Source organism: Scyliorhinus torazame, chromosome 2 (genome assembly GCF_047496885.1).
Source record: "Scyliorhinus torazame isolate Kashiwa2021f chromosome 2, sScyTor2.1, whole genome shotgun sequence".
Taxonomy (NCBI): Eukaryota; Metazoa; Chordata; class Chondrichthyes; order Carcharhiniformes; family Scyliorhinidae; genus Scyliorhinus; species Scyliorhinus torazame.
The window spans coordinates 110,401,986-110,423,988 of record NC_092708.1 but is presented as its reverse complement, the minus strand read 5'-3'; the positions used below and the strand labels follow the sequence as shown (position 1 = coordinate 110,423,988).

Sequence of the window (22,003 nt, the reverse complement as noted above, 5' to 3'; positions counted from 1 at the left end):
CATCCTTACCACCACCTCCCATGAAGTCCCAATACAGGACTCTTTTTTTTTTTTTGCACGGTAAATCATGCCACACCAAGGTTGCTCTGTGGAGATCCCCTGTACACAGATAAGTGCTAACTGTAACCAAAACAATCCAGCAGGAACAAGACAGATGTTCAGGTCAGATATTCGTTTTACACCCCACCAGCTTATTTGCTCCATTGAAGTCAATGGACCCAAATCCCCCACAAGAATGTTTGACGAACTCACATCCTCCCAATCAATAGATGCACATTCAATGTGTTAACCTGCTGTGCTTCTCCCCATTATTTCTTCAATTATTTAGACAATATATATTTTTGTCTCACAGAGTTTCAGGAGGAGAGCTGTTTGAGAGAATAATTGATGAGGATTTCGAATTGACCGAAAGGGAATGCATCAAATACATGCTACAAATTAATGAAGGCGTGCAATTCATCCACAAGCAGGAAATTGTACATCTGGACCTAAAGCCAGAAAACATCATGTGTGTCAACAAAACAGGAGCAAGGATAAAACTTATTGATTTTGGTCTTGCGCGAAGATTAGGTAATTATTCCACTAGAATACCAGATTTGATAACTTTCTCATATTCCATAATGCCAAGTGATTCAGTGTGTGAATGATCCCACCGAACAATGCAGGCCTGAGAGATATCAGGTCTGTTACCTTGGGCTTGTGACTAAAAGACTTTTCCTCAAGCTTGTTAGTCAAAGTGACTAACAATAACACATTTAAGACAATGCATTTAATTTGCAGCAACTGTTAGTTCAGCCCACTATAAAGAAAATGCCATGTTGCAGATGACTTAAGCTTCCAATCCATTGCCTTGGGCTTTTTCTCACCATCCTAGCAGCCCAGGGCTCCATCCCACACCCCTGCCCCAGGCTCCCTCCCACTCCCCTACCCCAGGCTCCCTCCCACTCCCCTACCCCAGGCTCCCTCCCACTCCCCTACCCCAGGCTCCCTCCCACTCCCCTACCCCAGACTCCATCCCACTCCCCTACCCCGGGCTTCCTCAAACTCCCCTACCCTGGGCTTCCACCCACTCCCCTACCCCAGACTCCATCCCACTCCCCTACCCCGGGCTTCCTCAAACTCCCCTACCCTGGGCTTCCACCCACTCCCCTACCCCAGACTCCATCCCACTCCCCTACCCTGGGCTTCCTCAAACTCCCCTACCCTGGGCTTCCACCCACTCCCCTACCCCAGACTCCATCCCACTCCCCTACCCCGGGCTTCCTCAAACTCCCCTACCCTGGGCTTCATCTCGCTCCCCTACCCCGGGTGCCCCCCCACTCCCCTGCGCTGGGCTCCCTCCCACTCCCTTATCCCGGGCTTCCACCCACTCCCCTACCCCAGGCTCCATCCCACTCCCCTACCCCGGGCTCCCTCCCACTCCACTACCCCGGGCTTCCACCCACACCCCTACCCCAGGCTCCATCCCACTCCCCTACCACGGGCTTCCTCAAACTCCCCTACCCTGGGCTTCCACCCACTCCCCTACCCCAGGCTCCATCCCACTCCCCTACCACGGGCTTCCTCAAACTCCCCTACCCTGGGCTTCATCTCGCTCCCCTACCCCGGGTGCCCTCCCACTCCCCTGTGCTGGGCTCCCTCCCACTCCCTTATCCCGGGCTTCCACCCACTCCCCTACCCCAGGCTCCATCCCACTCCCCTATCACAGGCTTCCTCAAACTCCCCTACCCTGGGCTTCATCTCGCTCCCCTACCCCGGGTGCCCTCCCACTCCCCTGTGCTGGGCTCCCTCCCACTCCCTTATCCCGGGCTTCCACCCACTCCCCTACCCCAGGCTCCATCCCACTCCCCTACCCCGGGCTCCCTCCCACTCCACTACCCCGGGCTTCCACCCATTCCCCTTCCCCAGGCTCCATCCCACTCCCCTACCCCGGGCTTCCTCAAACTCCCCTACCCTGGGCTTCATCTCGCTCCCCTACCCCGAGTGCCCTCCCACTCCCCTGCGCTGGGCTCCCTCCCACTCCCTTACCCCGGGTTCCCTCCCACTCCCATACCCCGGGCTCCATCCCACTCCCCTTCCCCGGGTGCCCTCCCATTCCCCAACCCGGGATCCCACCCACTCCTTACACCAGGTTCCCTCCCACTCCCCTACACCGGGCTCACTCACACTCCCCTACCCCAGACACCCTCCCAATCCCCTACCCCGGCGCCCACCCACTCCCCTACCATAATATTGGTGGAAATTATTTGTGTGTTTGGATATTCACAAACATCTTCTCCGAAAGCTATGGTGGCAATTGCAAGAGAAGCCGTGGAGGAATTCCTTGCACTTAAGTGAATTAAAATGAGAAATCAGCACTTCCTTGGGCAATTTGAGCCATGAAACTAAGGCAAAAGGGAGGGAAGATGTCAATGTTAGAAATTCAGGTGCCTTTAAGACTAAACCAGGATGAGCTTCACAGTGAATTGAGAGTAGGTGATGCTCATTGAAGCTCGTATTTAAGTGCTGGGGCTTTCCCCAGTGCAGGAGGCTTCTGGATAAGGAAAAGATCCAGAATGGAGAGCATAAACCAATGATTGTGCTGAGTATTACAATAACACTGTTGTTTATAATTAGAATTCTTCTGCTGCCTAATGTGATAAATGGATATGCACCTATAAAACAGGAGATACCCAAACAATAGCTGGTAGGGAGCTGTAGCATTTTTGTGGGGCCAGAAGGTCCATTCCTGCACCTCATGGCATCACATAAATTCCCCCAAAACATGTTTCACATTGCCTTCTCTTTAAAGACTACTGGTTAGGCCACTCACTGCCTGGTACAAATGAACATAGCTTGCACTGTGCACACTCTGCCTATTTGAATTTGAAATTTGCAACTGAGGTCCTATGACCAAGTGACATCCCAGTTTGTATCTGAATGCAGGATCTAGCTTATTCCTGACAAAAGCAGCTGCAGCTCAAATTGTCCCTCACCAGGAGGGTCGCTTTATAGCTCAAATGCACAATGTGCGGGTGGTTGACCCTCATTGTCCTAGCCATTTGGCCCAGGCTCAGGCCTTGGGGCCTATTGGAGGAGGGGGCAGTGTAAATATGAATGTTGCCAGTTGACAGTCAGAGTGGACATGCATCAGCTGGCAATGGGTGGGAGTGGTCCTTTTAAAGACAGCCTGTTAAGCTGCTTAACGTTGGCACCAATGGACAGCATCCATTGAAGTTCTCAGAATAGATCCTCAAACAGGCATCAAAGCCACATTAACATATTCCAAGGCTGACTCTTAAACTGAGGTTCCACCTTCAGTGTAACTCGTGCTCCCAAATGGATAGGCGTCGGGAGTATTGTGGTTGCAGCACCAATAGACGCAGCCTTCGGTCTAATCTCTCAGGTGGATGTAAATAATCCTATGGCACTATTCAGAAGAAGGAAAGGAGAGTTATCCCTGGTACCCTATCCAATATGTATCCCTTCACTCAAGAAGATATCTGTTCATTATCATGTTGCTCTTTGTGGGAGCTTGGTGCACCACATTCCCTTCATTGCAACAGTAACTTCACTTCAGAAGCATTGAATCAAAGTGCTTTCCATTATCCTGAGATGGGAAAGATGCAATGTAAGCACACACCTGTTTTTGAGGGGGGTGGGATTTCTGTGTGTTCAATGAACAACCAACTTGAATAATAGATAAGACGGGAACTTGGGGATTCAAAGGGCAGCCAAGGTGAAAATAAAATGAAATGAAAATCGCTTATTGTCACGAGTAGGCTTCAATGAAGTTATCGTGAAAAGCCCCTAGTCGCCACATTCCGGCGCCTGTTCGGGGAGGCTGGTACGGGAATTGAATTGCTTTAAAAGCCAGCAATTTAGCCCAGTGAGCTAAACCAGCCCCTCATTCTCCCCACATTATTCACTGCTGGTTGTTCATTTTGCATGCAAGAAGCATGCAGACAGCAGTTGAATGTCACCCTCGGTGGAATTTGTTTTTCGTTTGTAATAGGTTTTTCTGACACATTTCCTTGCCCTCACTTATGAATTGATGCAACTGCTTCATGAATGTGTCATCTTGCCATCTGTGCTCCAAAGTGAGATGTCACATCTATCATAATTCATTGTGTTTATCTCCTACCTTTACTCACATTTCTTCTCCAATAAATGGAGCAGTTCATTGGCAAAGCTTATCCAAGATAGACAGTTAACTGCAATGTTTTGTAAAGGCTAGGAATGAACGAGTGACCCTTTACAATGGGTACTGTGTGGCCAGAACTCAACAAGAACCTTACATGTTTGAGCACAGAAAGGAGCTTTGGTGCGTAACATGATCCTTTTGCTATTTCTTGCAGAAAGTACAACCTCTCTAAAGGTTTTATTTGGAACACCTGAATTTGTGGCTCCTGAAGTTATCAACTATGAACCAATTGGATATCCAACAGATATGTGGAGCATCGGTGTCATCTGCTACATCCTGTAAGTTAAGTCAATTGCAACCCTGATGTGAACCTGACTATATCATGAACAAATGCAAAATAGACACAGACAAAAATGTTGGGCGGGATTTGCTCATCCCGCGGCAGAGTGTCCACGCTGTCTGAAACGCCATCGCGTTTTACGATGGTGTGAACGGGCTGCTGCCAGGACTAATTCTGGCCCCTACAGGGGGCCAGCACAGTGCTGGAGAGGTTCACGCCGCTCCAGCTGTCAATGCCGGTGCGAACTGTGTGCCGCGGGATCTGCGCATGCGCAGTGGCGCCTGCGCCAATGTGCGCATGCGCGGTGGCCTCCTTCAACGCGCCGGCCCCGACGCAGCATGGCGCAGGGCTACAGGGGCCGGTGCGTAGGAAAGGAGGCCCCCAGCCAGAGAGGCCGGCCCGTCGATCAGTGGGCCCCGATCGCGGGCCAGGCCACATCGGAGGCACCCCCCGGAGTCGGACCCACCCTCCCCCCTACAGGCCGCCACCCAACCCTTCAACGCTGAGGTCCCGCCGGCTCAGAGCAGGTTAGAACGGCGCCGGCGGGACTCGTTTTTTTTTTACGGCCGCTCGGCCCATTCAGGCGGGAGAATCGCGGGGGGCAGCCCACGACCGGCGCTGCTCTGCGGAGAATCGCGTGCCGGCGTCGGTGCAGCGTGGCCCGGTCGCGGGGATTCTCCGGCCCAGGACTGAGAGAATCCCGCCCGTTATATTTATGTCGGAGCAGATCTTAATTTTTACCCTGACTGTTTCGCAAATAGATTGAGTTGCAAATAGCTGTTGCTTCTTTTTTTAACTGAAGGAATAAGTGGGGATGATTCTCATCTTCACGACTTGGGCAGTAACCTGGCAATGTGGATCCCATGCCCATTGCAGAAACCCACATGATTTTTATCATATTAAAACTGATAGGATGAAACTGTTGTGTTTGACAACAGACAGACGATAGAAGTGGAAATCTCCCCAGTGTCTTTGATCTTAGATCAGATCAGATTAGTGGATTGATGCAAATAGGAGTGGTTTCCTTCATCTTAACAATATAACACAGGATCTATTTTTAATGTCTGGTAACAATTTGACAGGAACATTTGTTTGTAAACCTAAAACTTGTTGACTCTTTATACACAAACATATTTTCAAGTTAACTGAATTGTATGAGTTCTATCTTGCTCCACACTGTAATAATGTGTCTATCGCTATATTAGTTGTAACATTGTTAATTGAAATATTCTTGGCCTGCGAATGGCACTTGCTGCACAGTATTTACTGTCACTCCTCGGTGCACTGCAGGCAATAAGAGTCAACCATGTGGTGTTGGACTGGACTCACATGCAGGACCAAACAGTGAGGGGTGGCAAGCTCCCTTCCTTGACATTAGTGAACCAGTAATTTTTGCAATCCACCAGCTCTCATTGTCTTGTTATCTTGTACCAGCCACAATTATAAAATGTATTGAATTCACATTGCCATGGCTGGGTTTGAACTCAGATCCCCAAGGTTTGTGAATATAATCTTTTTGAAATATATTTGGAGTACCCAATTCTTTTTTTCCAGTTAAAGGGCAATTTTAGAGTGGCCAATCCACCTAACCTGCACATCTTTGGGTTGTGGAGGTGAGACCCACACAGACATGGGGAGAATGTGCAAACTCCACATGGATAGTGGCCCGGGGCTGGGATTGAACCCGGTTCCTCAGCGCTGTGAGGCCGCAGTGCTCACCACTGCCTCACCGTGCTGCCCCTGTGAATATAATATTGTTAATCTAATCTGACAATGCGAGAATTAATGGGTTTAAATGTATTTTGGATCTGTTCATCTGCCAACTTGCTGCATGATTAGAAAGAAGACTCATTTTGAATTCCCTACTTTAACATTAATATTATGATGTCATATTTTGGTACTAAAAGCTGTTGCATTTATTCAGAAAATATTTTTAGTTAGGGTACATAGGAATTAGGAGCAAGAGAAGGCCATTCAGCCCTTTAAGTCTGCTCTGCCGTTCAATAAGATCATGGCCGATCTGACTGTAACTTCAACTCCGCATTCCCGCCGACCCCAATAACCTTTCAGCCCATCACTTCTCAAGAATCTACCTCTGCCCGAAAAATAGTCGAAGAGTTTGCTTCCACCACCTTTCAAGGAAAAGAATTTCAAAGCCTCACAGCCCTCTGAGAGAAGAAAATCCTTCATTTTGAACAGTAGCCCCTAATACTAGATTCTCTCACAAAGGGAAACACTCTCTTCACATCGACGCTGTCAAGACCACTCAAGATCTTATAGGTTTCAATCAAGTCACCTCTGACTCTTCTCAAGTCCAGTGGATACAAGCCCAGCTGTGCAACCTGTCCTCATAAGACAACCCGCCCATTCCAGGGTTTGGTTCTCTAAACTGCTCCCCAAGCATTTATATCCTTCCTTAAATAAGGAGATCAATACTCCAGATGTGGTCTCACCAATGCCCTGTATAACTAAAAAAAAACTCCCTACTTTTGTATTCAATTCCCCTCGCAATAAATTATAATATTCTATTAGCTTTTCTAATTACTTGCTCTACCTGCATATTAGCCTTTTGTAATTCATGCACTAGGTCACCCAGCTCCCTCTCCATCTCAGTTCTGCTTAATCTCTCACCATTTAGATAATATGGCTCTTTTATATTCTTCTTGCCAAAATTGACAATTTCACATTTTCCCACATCATGCTCCATTTGCCATGTTTTTGCTCATTCACGTAACTTATCCATACCAATTTGTAGCCTACGTGTGTCCTCTTCACATTTTACTACCCTATCTATCTTTGTGTCATCAGCAAATTTAGCAATCATACCTTTGGTCCCTTCATCCAAGCCAAAACGACAGGAAGTTGAGGACCCTCAAGTAATTGCTGGTCATTTTTACAAACTGATTGGGAAGTACATGGCATGTTCCTATTTTTGCGAGGCTGAAGACGGAGCGACACAAATCACCCAGCAACTTGTGGGGATTTGGCTATTTGTTTCTTGGCATAATTTTGCTGGATTATTTACACAAATGTAACAGTAGGTACATTAAACCCACTGTTATAGGAGGTCACGTGATGTGAGGTTGTTGTTTTCACAAGCTCCGGCTCTGCTCATCGTTTAATCCTTTAATTTATCCTGGTGCACATTTCATATTTGCTTTCTCTTGGGTTGCTTGGTTTGCGTTATGTCCCTTGAGGTTCCTGATAGGTGTTTTTGCAAGGTGTGCCGAGACAAATCATTAATATCCTTGTTTGTTTTGTGGTGGTCGGAGTGGTTTGGGGTGGGAGCCAGCTTGCAATGGCATAGTTGCTGCTGAGCGGACGCTCACTTCAGTGGTGCTGTATACGCCTGGACGATGGCCGCCATTGAAACTGTTGTCTTGGGTGAAGATCTCAGATCTGCGATGCAGGTCACCGGAGCTCACCTGGAGGAATTGCGGGGTACATTTGGGAGAGTGGTGGAGGCACATTTGACAGAGTTCTTGCATTCGAAACAGCACTTTCCTGAAGGGTGCTCGCTAATCCTCGCTTTTCCTTTATCTTCTCGTGCAATGTGGATGGGATCTTTATCCTGCAATTCTTTTGCAATCCTGGACATCACTCCCTTCTGATTATGTTGTTGATTACTTAATATTTAAAGTGTCTCCTGCAAGGGAGTGCAAGAGGTGAGCATGACGGCGAGTGTTGTTGATTATCTTGTTCTCGCAAAATCATGTTGAGTTGATTATGTGAAATGTAATCTGCACAGTTTTACTCCATTTTTGTTATTATGTCCTATAATCCTTGTGGCTGCGGCAGCGGAGTATTCTCTTTTTATCACCCCTCTATCTTTATGAGAAGGATAAGTGGAGGCGAAACGGGGTGAAGGGTTTGGGTTGGTAAGGTACGTTCACTCCCCACTAAGATTGTGGATAGCCCCCCAGTTAGGCTTATCTGTATCAGGTTCTTTTTTTAAAGATTTTTTTTCTCTTAATTTTGAGGTATTTCAATTTAAATATCCATGCCTTTATCCTTTGATGGCCTGGGCAGATTCTGTATCCTGGGGAAGATTGGGTTCCTTCTGAAAATGAAATGAAAATCGCTTATTGTCACAAGTAGGCTTCAAATGAAGTTATTGTGAAAAGCCCCTAGTCGCCACATTCCGGCGCCTGTTCGGAGAGGCTTGTACGGGACTCCTGACTCCTGAGGCCAAGCCTTCCCTCATATGGGTCTCTCTCTGTGGTGCTCTTTTGAGCTATTAAAACAAGAAGATTTAATAATGGTGCACACTGAGGTCAGAAAGGTTAATTGTGGTCAGATTGTTGAGGAGAGGGATTGCTCTTGGTATCCTTTCTGCGATGTCAGTCATTCTGAGTCAGTTCAGGTGTTTCTCCCTGGGGCACTTCTTTCTCTGGGGATTCATCTGGGTGAGCAGTGGGCTGTTTGTAATTCTGGTCTGTTGGTCTGGGAGAGGTTCACCTGGTTGTACCGGGGAGGAGGGAATTGCCGTTCCCTGCAGGATGCCTAATTATTGGGGGTCTTGAGGATTGTTCTTCTTATCATAACCTTATCACAGAATTTACAGTGCAGAAGGAGGCCATTCAGCCCATCGGGTCTACACCGGCTCTTGGAAATAGCACCCTACTTAAGCCCACACCTCCACCCAATCCCCGTAACCCAGCAACCCCATCTAACCTAAGGGCAATTTAGCATGGCAAATCCACCTAACCTGCACATCTTTGGACTGTGGGAGGAAACCAGAGCACCCGGAGGAAACCCACGCACACACGGGGAAGATATGCAGACTCCGCACAGACAGTGACCCAAGTGAGGATCGAACCTGGGACCCTGGTGCTGTGAAGCCATAGTGCTAACCACTATGCTATCGTGCTGCCCCTAATTTGCACCCCTGCCCAGACTCAGGTTGGACTGATCATCCTTTTCTTCGTATTTGTGGGGACGATGCATTGCCCTAGATGGGGCAGGAGAGGTATGGGTTTGGCTGGGGGGCAGGTTTTGGGGTGTGGAGAAGGCCTGGGGAGTAGTGTTTCTTGTGTGTCGGGTTGTGCTCAACTAATCTAGGTCCGGTGCTATAGCCAGTATCCTGTTGTCTCTGGGGGCTTGTTGGGGGCATCCTGGACGGTTAGGCTTTGCTTCGGTATATGGAGCTCTGGGGAGGAGGTGGGTTCTATGCCTGCTGGATATTCTGGTGCTCCTTTGGGGTGTGGGATGCCTTTTTGGGTGATTGAATGACCTATTTTCTTCTCTTCTTCTCTGGTGGTTGACTGGCATGCGCCTGAGTAATGTGGAGACTGGATTGGGCCCCAATAACTTGTTATCCTGTGGATTAGTTCTGGTAATTCTAGTCCTTCCTTCCTTCTTTTCTTGGCAAACTCTGAAGGTTTGATCCTGATCCGAACGTGTTGCTGCTGATCTCTCTGCATAATGGTATAGAATGATGTTGGGTCTGAACCGGGCCTCAGTTTGGGGTTAAGTTGCCTTGTGTGTTATATATGTAGCTCCCCTTAGAACTGGGAAGTTTGCATAGTTTCATTATTTTTGTAATTGTGGCTATGAAAATATTAGCTTGGTTCCTACATGTGGCTGATGGGTCTGGTATCCAAGGAAAAGAGGCTTTGGTGGGTCATTGATGCCTTTGATGTTGGTGGAGATGAGAAATTTGTATGTTGGTGCGTCCCTGAACATGGCGCGGAAGATTTATTCTGATTTGTTGTGGTAATTGTGGGCTAACACAGTATGGGAGGTTGGGCACCATTTTGCTATCATTTTCATGGACTTTTCCTGTTTCTCCATCAGTTTCTGGGGGATGCATGGGTATTTATGTCTGTTGACTGTATCTAGCCAGTTATTTCATAGATAGACTTTCATAGAATTTACAGTGCAGAAGGAGGCCATTCGGCCCATCGAGTCTGCACCGGCTCTTAGAAAGAGCACCCTACCCAAGGTCAACACCGCCACCCTATCCCCATAACCCAGTAACCCCATAACCCAGTAACCCCACCCAACACTAAGGGCAATTTTGGACACTAAGGGCAATTTATCATGGCCAATCCACCTAACCTGCACATCTTTGGACTGTGGGAGGAAACCGGAGCACCCGGAGGAAACCCACGCACACACGGGGAGGATGTGCAGACTCCGCACAGACAGTGACCCAAGCTGGAATCGAACCTGGGACCCTGGAGCTGTGAAGCAATTGTGCTATCCACAAGGCTACCGTGTTGCCCCTTGTTTTTCTCCTGTCTGTCTCTTTCTCTACTCATGTATGCCGAGCCTTTGTTTTCTCTTGATCCTTGTTTATGGCGATGCAACGGGGGGAGGCCGAGTGTTCAGGGACTCCCCTTGCTGGAGGTAATGGGACGGGCCCCAGAACCTCCTCCTCCCTCGGGGAGCCTGGTGGCCCCCGGGCCTCACTGTGGGATGGAGGTGCGATCGGAGACATGCCCCGTCACACCACCAACGCCTGGCTCTGCCGGTCCTGGAGGCCTGCAGCGGTATCGACGATGGTCTGAATGTTCGCAGAGACAGAGCCGGCCTGCGGTGTCGGCCTGGGTGGCTGCGATGAGCGGCACCACTCCCTGCTCCTGGACGCGAATGGACTCCTCCAACTGCGTCTGCAGGTGCTGGAAGATGGCCCTCATCCCGTTATTCAGTCCCTGGGTGTCCATATGCATCAGGTGTCCGTGTGGATCAAGTACATCCAGGAACCCGGGTACCGTCTGGGCGGTAGCTGGTTGCTGGGCCTGGGCTGCCCTCCGACAGTCCAACACCTCGGCTGCTCCAAACTCCACCTGCTGTACTGGCTTGGCTGTGTGGTGCGCACCAGACCGTGACCCGGGAGCCTCATCACTTATCTGCCCAACCGAGGTGAGTGTCTCTGCGATGGTGGATGGTGTGGGAGACAGCAGTGCCGCTAGCTCAAGATCACCGTCCATTAAGAGGTCTGGTGTGTACTGGTCCCCCTCATGACCCGGCGCAGGGTGCATGCGGCCCATGTCATGTTGCGCTCCAGGTGATTCCGTGGCCGTTCTCTGTGCATCATCGTCCACTGTCCCCGTCCTGTCCCTGTCACTGTCGTGGATCATGGCCCTACCTTCGGGCAATGCACGGCCATCACTCTCGTCACTGCCCGTCCTGTGCCCCTCAGTATTGTCTCTGTCCGTCCTCTGTCCATCCCCCTCCAGCGTCCCTGACTGAGAGGATGACCCTCTTGTCCGGGGTTGGTTTCACCTGGGGACACCCTCATGGCACTTACCCTGGCAAACCGAGTGAGGTCGTGCAGCTTCTTCCTACACTGCTCCCCGGACCGGGAGGTGTGCCCCACAGCACTCACAGCAGTGCCAATGTCATGCCAACCACGCCTCACCGTGCTGGATGGCTGGCGATGCCCACGCCTTGGCAGAGGGTGGCCCTTCGGTTTTCAACTTATCAAGGAGGGTGTCCAGGTCCGTGTCCCGGAACCTCGGTGCGGCTCGTCGGTGCTCAGCCATCTCTCCTCCTTCTCCTCCTCCTGGGTCCTCCCGTGCGCGGATTGCGCCATTTATGGCGCTGCACCACGTCATTCGGGCGTCGCGCGCTTACGACGCTGCTTTTGCGCCACACCCCCCCGAGTTTCTCGCAGTCCTGCTCCTAGCCCATTTTCGGGCCCTGATTCAATCGCGATCAGGACCGTTTCGCACCGTCGTGAACGCGTGGGCACTTAATCGCGGGAACGGAGAATCCCGCCCATGGAGCATGAAATTGGGATTCTTTGGATCATGTTTTTGTGTCTCCTTGGAGGCACAAATTTGTACCATGCACACACATTTTAGAACAAGTTGTAGAACAGATGCCATATTGGTAAGTTCATGTGCTGAAGGAAGTATTCCCCTTTGAATACAGCATGGCATGTAGAATGAACAGAGATCACACAGAGCAGAACAAATTGCTGGAAGAGGGTGGATAACGTGAAAATGGGCTCTCAGCAGTCGGCCATTTCTGTGCAGGGTGCTCAGGGAGTAATTCTCCTACTTGAATTTCTCTGAGGAACAATGTGTGTGCAACATCTATGTTCAGTTTGGATGTCTTAATTAAAATCTGACACTTGTTGCAGCCACAACTGCAACCTCAGAGCAGATGACGAAGGCATTGCCAATGGCTCTGATTGTGACTGCTGTGATCAATGTTTGTGCTTCTGGCTCCTTCCAGACTGGAGCTGGAAATACTTGCAAGGTCTTGCCGTTTGCTGTCCAGTATTATGTGAGGAAGTTATTGAGGCTCTGTTCTTAACGAGAGTGAACTGAATTCAATTCTCTCTTGCCAGAGAGAAGCAGGCAGAGCAAATATATGGTTTCATCAGGACTACAGGCTTTTTCCATGGTGCAGGGCGCCATTGGCTGCATGCACATCACTTGCAAGCACTGCATGTCAACTCTATCTTGTGCAGGAACTGAAAGAGATTCCACTGCCTTGCTGTCCAGCTGCTGTGTGATCATAGCGGCAAATCATCCAGGTTAATTCCTGATATCTTAACAGCAATCATGATGCCTTCATTCTGCAGGCATCCATCATGCCAGCTGCAGTTGAGAAACCATGCCAAATCAAAGAGTGCCTTATCCACTGATCACAACTGATGATTCTGGTATGGAACACATGCACGTGTGCACATCATGCATGCAATGAAACCATGCTGCCACACACAATGGATGAAGTAGACCATTGGGCTGCTGAATCAATGGACGTGATTCATCGGCCTCATCGCACCTGTCTTGATGTTGGGACGAGGCCATTGAATTTCACGAGAGGCGTCTCGCGAGATTCGCAATGCTCGAAACGTCTTGCTAGATTCAACGGAATGTCGTGTGTATCGAGATCTGGATCTTGCTCTCGCTTAGCGAGATGCAGGCCTGCATATTTAAATGAGCCATTAAGTTAATTTAAATATGCACTCACTCAATTCACCTGGGGCCTGGGTTCACCAGCCTCACCAGCGCCGTTTGGATCTGGTTCTCAAAGCAATGAACCAGTTGCGATAGCAACTGGGGGGATCTCGCAGAGGAGTTGAGGTCTCTGGGTGGTCGGGCACTGGGCAGGGTGGCACGCTGGCACACCCCCTAGTAGCTGGGTACCTTGGCATTGTGGAAGAGGTAAATTGGATGAAGTGAGGGGGGCCTGAGGCCATGGTGGGGGCATTGGGGGGGTGGGGAGGGGGTTTGAAACATCAGGCTGCCTTTAAAAATGGCACATAGTCTTTCTGCACTGGCAAGCTGAGCTCGGCATTGCAAAAAATTACCTCGAGTGGTCTCGATGGCGAGTTCCTCATCTAAAACAAATTGCAACGTGTCATTGAATAGTGGGGTCTTTCTTGGTGCTGAAGGAGCCTTGCACTACTCAGCAGAGCGGGTGTCAATATACCTGGTCTGCCACATGGTGCATAATCTTGATAGCATGAGGGAACAGCCTTGCTATCAGCTGTACAGAAAACAGCTGAAGGGCAGGAAAATGAAGGCAAGGAAGAAGAAGAAGAAGAGAAAACTTGGACAGGTCCTATCTGCCTGGGCTGTCCATGAGGAACTCATCTGAGTGCAATATCAATAACCAAGGTGCAAAAATTAAATCCATAACAAAATAAACAAAGTCAAATTTACCAATCAGACCATGCTACATTGCACACAAAAATTAATAATTATTCTTGTGCGTTCCCTTAGTGCCTGTTTTCTGTGTATCCCTGCCTGTCCTAATTCTCCGACACAGTGCTATCCCATTGGCTGCAGCACTGGGATATTGGTAGCTGCTGCTTACACTGCAATGGGAAGCTGTGGCATCAGCCTTTAGATACTACATCATGGTTGTGTCCACACATGCGCTGATGGAGTTGCTGAGCAATTCCATGCCAGAAAGGAGGGGCTCCAAGCTCCTCACAGCCTGTGCCAAGTTGATATCAGACTCAGACATGTATCCTAATATTGACTGCAGGCTTTCTGACAGGCTTCCTAATGCATAGAAAAATTAAAAGATTTATGACACAGAAGAAGGTTGTTCAACCTTTCATGCTCATGCCAGCTGAGAAAGAGCTATTCAGTCAAATCCCACCTTCCAGCTCTTGGTCCATTGTCCTGTTGACTAAGACATTTCAAGTGTATGCCCAAGGGTTTTAGGAAATGTCTCTATCCCTTTCAGAGAGTGCGTCCCAAACCATTTGGCTGACTCGTTTCCTCACCAATCTTCAATCGTTCTATCTGGTACTCTGGGCTCTTCATAATTTTGTGTGTCTCAGGACAGCACGGTGGCGCAGTGGTCAGCACTGGGACTGCGGCGCTGAGGACCCGGGTTCGAATCCCGGCTCTGGGCCACTGTCCGTGTGGAGTTACACATTCTCCCCATGTCTGCGTGGGTTTCACCCCCACAACCCAAAAGAAGTGCAGGTTAGGTGGATTGGCCACACTAAATTGCCCCTTAATTGGAAAAAAAAATAATTGGGTTCTCTAAATTTTTGTTTTTGTTTTATGTGACTCAGTTAAATCAATGGTAGCATCTCTGCCTCTGAGCCAGAAGCTCCAGGTTCGAGTCATACTATTGAGATTTGATTGCCATGGAGGATGTGCTCATAATGATTATAAGACCATAAGACATAGGAGTGGAAGTAAGGCCATTCAGCCCATCGAGTCCACTCCACCATTCAATCATGGCTGATTTCAACTCCATTTACCCGCTTTCTCTCCATAGCCCTTAATTCCTTGAGAAATCAAGAATTTATCAACTTCTGTCTTAAAGACACTCAACGTCCCGGCCTCCACCGCCCTCTGGGGCAATGAATTCCACAGACCCACCACTCTCTGGCTGAAGAAATTTCTCCTCATCTCTGTTCTAAAGTGACTCCCTTTTATTCTAAGGCTGTGCCCCCGGGTCCTAGTCTCCCCTGCTAATGGAAACAACTTCCCTACACCCACCCTATCTAAGCCATTCATTATCTTGTAAGTTTCTATTAGATCTCCCCTCAACCTCCTAAACTCCAATGAATATAATCCCAGGATCCTCAGACGTTCATCGTATGTTAGGCCTACCATTCCTGGGATCATCCGTGTGAATCTCCGCTGGACCCGCTCCAGTGCCAGTATGTCCTTCCTGAGGTGTGGGGCCCAAAATTGCTCACAGTATTCTAAATGGGGCCTAACTAATGCTTTATAAAGCTTCAGAAGTACACCCCTGCTTTTATATTCCAAGCCTCTTGAGATGAATGACAACATTGCATTTGCTTTCTTAATTACGGACTCAACCTGCAAGTTTACCTTTAGAGAATCCTGGACTAGGACTCCCAAGTCCCTTTGCACTTCAGCATTATGAATTTTGTCACCGTTTAGAAAATAGTCTATGCCTCTATTCTTTTTTCCAAAGTGCAAGACCTCACACTTGCCCACGTTGAATTTCATCAACCATTTCTTGGACCACTCTCCTAAACTGTCTAAATCTTTCTGCAGCCTCCCCACCTCCTCCATACTACCTGCCCCTCCACCTATCTTTGTATCATCGGCAAACTTAGCCAGAATGCCCCCAGTCCCGTCATCTAGATCGTTAATATATAAAGAGAACAGCTGTGGCCCCAACACTGAACCCTGCGGGACACCACTCGTCACCGGTTGCCATTCCGAAAAAGAACCTTTTATCCCAACTCTCTGCCTTCTGCCTGACAGCCAATCGTCAATCCATGTTGGTACCTTGCCTCGAATACCATGGGCCCTTATTTTACTCAGCAGTCTCCCGTGAGGCACCTTATCAAAGGCCTTTTGGAAGTCAAGATAGATAACATCCATTGGCTCTCCTTGGTCTAACCTATTTGTTATCTCTTCAAAGAACTCTAACAGGTTTGTCAGGCACAACCTCCCCTTACTAAATCCATGCTGACTTGTCCTAATCCGACCCTGCACTTCCAAGAATTTAGAAATCTCATCCTTAACAATGGATTCTAGAATCTTGCCAACAACCGAGGTTAGGCTAATTGGCCTATCATTTTCCATCTTTTTCCTTGTTCCCTTCTTGAACAGGGGGGTTACAACAGCGATTTTCCAATCCTCTGGTACTTTCCCTGACTCCAGTGACTGTTGAAACATCATCACCAACGCCTCCACTATTTCTTCAGCTATCTCCTTTAGAACTCTAGGATGTAGCCCATCTGGGCCCGGGGATTTATCAATTTTTAGACCTCTTAGTTTCTCTAGCACTTTCTCCTTTGTGATGGCTACCATATTCAACTCCCCTGACTCTCCGGAATTGTTGGGATATTACTCATGTCTTCTACTGTGAAGACTGATGCAAAGTACTTATTTAGTTCCTCAGCTATTTCCTTGTCTCCCATCACAAAATTACCAGCGTCATTTTGGAGCAGCCCAATGTCAACTTTTGCCTCCCGTTTGTTTTTAATGTATTTAAAGAAACTTTTATTATCATTCCTAATGTTACTGGCTAGCCTACCTTCAAATTTGATCCTCTCTTTCCTTATTTCTCTCTTTGTTATCCTCTGTTTATTTTTGTAGCCTTCCCAATCTTCTGACTTCCCACTACTCTTTGCCACATTATAGGCGTTCTCTTTTGCTTTGATGCATTCCCTAACTTCCTTTGTCAGCCATGGCTGTCTAATCCCCCCTCTGATAACCTTTCTTTTCTTTGGGATGAACCTCTGTACTGTGTCCTCAATTACTCCCAGAAACTCCTGCCATTGCTGTTCTACTGTCTTTCCCACTAGGCTCTGCTCCCAGTCGGTTTTCGTCAGTTCCTCCCTCATGGCCCTGTAGTTACCTTTCTTTAACTGTAACACCTTTACATCTGATTCTACCTTCTTTCTTTCAAATTGGAGATTGAATTCGACCATATTTTGATCACTGCCTCCTAAGTGCTCCCTTACTTTAAGATCTTTAATCAAGTCTGGCTCATTACATAACACTAAGTCCAGAATGGCCTGTTCCCTCGTGGGCTCCATCACAAGCTGTTCCAAAAAGCCCTCCTGTAAACATTCAATGAATTCCCTTTCCTTGGGTCCACTGGCAGCATTATTTACCCAGTCCACCTGCATATTGAAGTCCCCCATGATCACTGTGACCTTGCCTTTCTGACATGCACTTTCTATTTCGTGGTGCATTTTGTGCCCCCGGTCCTGACCACTGTTAGGAGGCCTGTACATAACTCCCATTATGGTTTTTTTGCCTTTGTGGTTCCTCAACTCTACCCACACAGACTCCACATCATCTGACCCTATGTCGTTTAGTGCTATTGATTTAATTTCATTCCTAATTAACAAGGCAACCCCACCCCCTCTGCCCACCTCTGTCTTTTCGATAGGTTGTGAATCCCTGGATGTTTAAATGCCAGTCCTGAACCCCCTGCAACCATGTCTCTGTGATGCCTACCACATCATACCTGCCAGTCACAATCTGGGCCACAAGCTCATCTACCTTGTTCCGTACACTGCGCGCATTTAAATATAGCACCTTTAATTCTCTATTGACCGTCCCTTTTTGTTTTCTTAGTGTGGTGGACCTTGGTTTACTGAGCCTTTCCATACACTGTGTCATATTTTGTGGGATGGGGACAATCGTAACCACTCTTCAGTTTTGTCTGTTCGTGTTTTTTTGTATTCCTAAGCAGCTACGCTCCCCACTGATTACTTCACCTCTGTAAGTCCTTCCAAAATACCTATGGCGAGCAAGAGAGTCTCCTCGTCAGCCATGCTTGATGCGCAGTGGTGCTCCTCAAGCAATAGCCTCTGGCAACAGGCTAGCAACCTGTTCTGGGAAAACCTAGTTACAGAAACAAGCATAAGCATGTGTTTTGTCTGCCTGATACATCTCTAGATGTGGGAAGAGAATCAAGAAAAAGTCTCCTGTATTTCAAAGAAAACAACTACAGCCTATCCAATCTTTCCTCATAACGAAGATACTTAATTCCTGGCAATATCTTTGAAAATCTTTTCCCTGGTGTGATCATATCCATCCTGTAATGTGGTGACCAAAATGGTACACAGTACTCTAGCTGCTGTCTAACTAGTGTTTATACAGTTCCAGCATCACTAGACCTCAGCAAAATAAGTAAGTATCCCATCTGCCTTCTTAACTACCCGTTCAGGTACCTTAAGGGGTCTGTCAATATATGCTCCAAGGTCCCTTTGTTCCTGTTTGTCAGAATCCTACCACTTATTGTATATTCCTTTGCCTTGTCCTTCGCAAATGCAATACCTCACACTTTTCCAGGGTGAATTTAATTTGCCATGTTTCTGTTGCAACTGCCCAGTCCATTGATATCATCTACAAGTTGCACTGCAGCAACACACCTGCAAGTTCCTCTCCAAGCCACACAGCATTCTGACTTGGAAATATATCGCCGTTACTTCACTGTCACTGGATCAAAACCCAGAACTCAGTTCCTATCAGCACTGTGGGTATACCTACACCACATGGACTGCAGCAGTTCAGCAAAGGCAGTTAGGGTCAGGCAATAAATCCTGGCCCAGCCAGTGATACCCATATCCCGTGAAAGAATTTTAAAATCCTTTCTGCAGTCGCCAACTTCCTTCTTTACTATCAACCTGACGGTCATTTTTTGTATCATCTGCAAACTTCTTAATCATGCCCCCTATATGTATGTCCAAATCATTGATCATATACCACAAACAGCAAGGAACCTGTGGCGTTTCCTTGGAAGCAGCTTTCTGCCCATAAAAACACTTAACAACCATAACCTTTTACTTCCTGTCACTGAGCCAATTTTGGGTCCAAATTGCCACTTTCCTTTGGATCCTGTGAGCTCTAAATTCACTAATAAGTCTTCCATGTGGCATTTTAACAATAGCTTTGCTAACATCCATGTAGATTACATCAAAACTGCTATCCTCACCAACTCTGTTTGTTATTACCTGAAAAAAAGTCAATCAAGTTAGTCAGAGATGACCTTCCCTTACATAGTTCTCTAAATTACAGTTCATAGAGTCGCTCAGAATGTTTTCCATCAGCGAGGTTGAGCTGACTGACCTGTAGTGACGAGGGCTATCTTCAGTTTTAAACTACTGTTCGACCTTAGCAATCCTCCAGTTCTCCAGCATCAGGTTTGTAGACAGAGAGCTTTGTAAATTGTGACATTTGTGAATCCTATGCTTTAGTTTAATGGCAACATATTTGTTCTGAAAACCTCTTCCCATTTAAATAACTCCCACTGTTCTGATACTGATTTCTCTTCAAGGAGCTGTTTCCAGTCCAGTTTTGCCAAATAGCATCTTGACTGAGTAAAACTGGCCTTTCAACTTGAAACATTTACTCTTTGTATGTCACTCTTTATCCCAGCTTCCACATTCCCTGCGTCATCCCAGCTGCCACACACCCTGCATTATCCCTGCTCCCACACTCCCTTCCCACCTCCCGCACTCACTCCGTTTTCCCAGCTTCCACACTCATTGCTCTATCCCAGGTCCCACTCTTCCTGTGTTTTCCCCTGCAGAAAGAGACCATTCAGCCCATCAGGTCTGCACCGACCCTCCAAAAGAGTGCACTACCTAGTCCCATGCACCCACCCTATCCCCATAACCCCACACATTGATCTTGGCAATCCACCTTACCTGTACAACTTTGTGAAACTAATGAGTAATTTAGAATGGCCAATCCACCTAACCTGCAAATCTTTGGAATGTGGGGGAAAACCGGGGCATCCGGAGGAAACCCAGGGGAGAACGTGCAACTTCCACACAGACAGTTAACCAAGGCTGAAATTGAACCGGGGACCCTGGCAGCAGCTAACCACTGTGCCACCGTGCCAGCTCCCACTCTACCATCTTCAATGGTTTCAGCCATGCCATTGGCTTCAGCAATGACTATTCCATTAATGGCCAACACAGAGGCTAGAACAAGCAGGTATCGCTCTTTCCCCTCCAGTTTGCTCATGCTTGTTGGGTTCTGTGATGTAACCATTGTAATGATGTAAATGTCATGATATGCAGACATGCAGATAATGATATACAGACAGGCACAGACAGGCAGCTAATGAACACAGAGAATAGGACATGACCAATGAGCAGGCAGGACACTCAGGGGTAGTATCTCACTATAAAAGGCACGAGGCACTCACACTCTGCCTCTTTCTACTGATGAACATCTACAGAGTGAGTCAGGGTGTATGTACAGTATCACACCTCCAGCACGTGGCTAAGAGCTAGTCTGGTTCAGTCAGACAGTTTCCACATTTGTGTTAGCAGAGAGTCGAACTCATAGAGAACTGTGAATAAATCAGATTGAACCAACTTCAAGGTCTGGAGTATATTTTGGTTAAAGCTGCATCCAGTTGCAGCCTATGTTATCCCAAAGTACATATCCCAACAGTACACAGAACAGATAGTTGTTTAACTATAAAGATGATTTATTAGTAAACATGTGGAAAAGATAACTAAGGAACTACAATACAGATGATGGTTACTAAATTAATTCTGTGACTTCTCCTGGAGCTACTCTAAGTGCGACTATCTTCCTGTACGTCGTACTACTAACTGGCAGGTGTGTTGAGTCACGTGATAGATCTCTATCGCTACCAGCTGGTTGAAGGTCACATTGCTAATTATATGCAGAACTGTGCACAGGAATATCACCACAACACTGCATCCAGTTGCGTGCTAACTTGTCCTGCAAAAGAGAAGGGATTGTGACAGGGAGCATGGAACTATCTGTTTCGAGGATGTTGTTGTCATGGCTGGCCATGTGTCCAAGATATAAGATGTGGGTGGGAGGCTTACTAGGTTTGTGAAGGTGAGGTGAAGCATTTGAGCATCAGATGTGTCCTGATTGTTAGGGATTGTTCGTAGGTGACTGATGGGGCTCAGTGAGCTGAGCCTGAGGCTAATGGGGCGGTTGAGAGGATATGGCATTTGAAGATGCACTTACTGACATTGACCACACCTGTGAGGTCATTGAACTTTGTGCAGCACTGCATCCATATCTCCAGCCCCTAACTCTGGCCACGACCTCTATGACCATTTGTTCTTCCTGCCTTCTGAATGTGCGTCTGGAGAGCCTCCTTGCTCCCTGTGGATACAGGATATTTCTTCACATTTCCATCTCTTTCATCAAGTCCTTTAGTGCAGCACACAGAAACCTTGCAGCTATACTCTCCCATGTTGTGCCACTTTTTATTTTTTTTCAGGTCAGAATCACTTGCTTCATGCTGCCATGAAGCATATTTTCTTTAAGAGATAGCTTGAAGCTGTGCAGTATAGTTTAATTGTTGTTTAACCACGAGTGATACTGCTGGTTAATGCCGGCTGGATGCTGAAGTCATTGAAATGAGCAGGTAGCATAAGTACTGCTATACTGACGATTGCTTGCATTGTAATCAGTGGTATGGGTCAATCATGCATCGCAATCCGCTTGCCCATTTTATGCAGTTTTTGAATTTAGTTCCCATTGTTCTTTCAGCTGGCCTCTGAACTGCAGAAAGGATGAAAGCTCATAACAAGTATCTTCAGCTAGGCTATGAAGCTCGATATTATTGACTTTATTTAAGGGCAGAAAGCGTATTGTAGTGGAAAAAGTCAA

The 22,003-nt window shown here is 47.6% G+C and overlaps 1 protein-coding gene across 6 annotated transcripts in view; it reads left to right on the top strand.

Annotated features, from left to right (window-relative positions):
- The window catches only part of LOC140390388 (myosin light chain kinase, smooth muscle-like), a 612,875-nt gene that overhangs the window by 539,125 nt on the left and 51,747 nt on the right, over positions 1-22,003 (top strand). For all 6 annotated transcript variants that reach the window (XM_072475553.1, XM_072475527.1, XM_072475536.1 and 3 more), the window contains 2 exons: positions 353-570; positions 4,338-4,461. In XM_072475553.1, the coding sequence (XP_072331654.1) occupies positions 353-570; positions 4,338-4,461 (342 nt within the window). The remainder of the gene's footprint in view (positions 1-352; positions 571-4,337; positions 4,462-22,003) is intronic.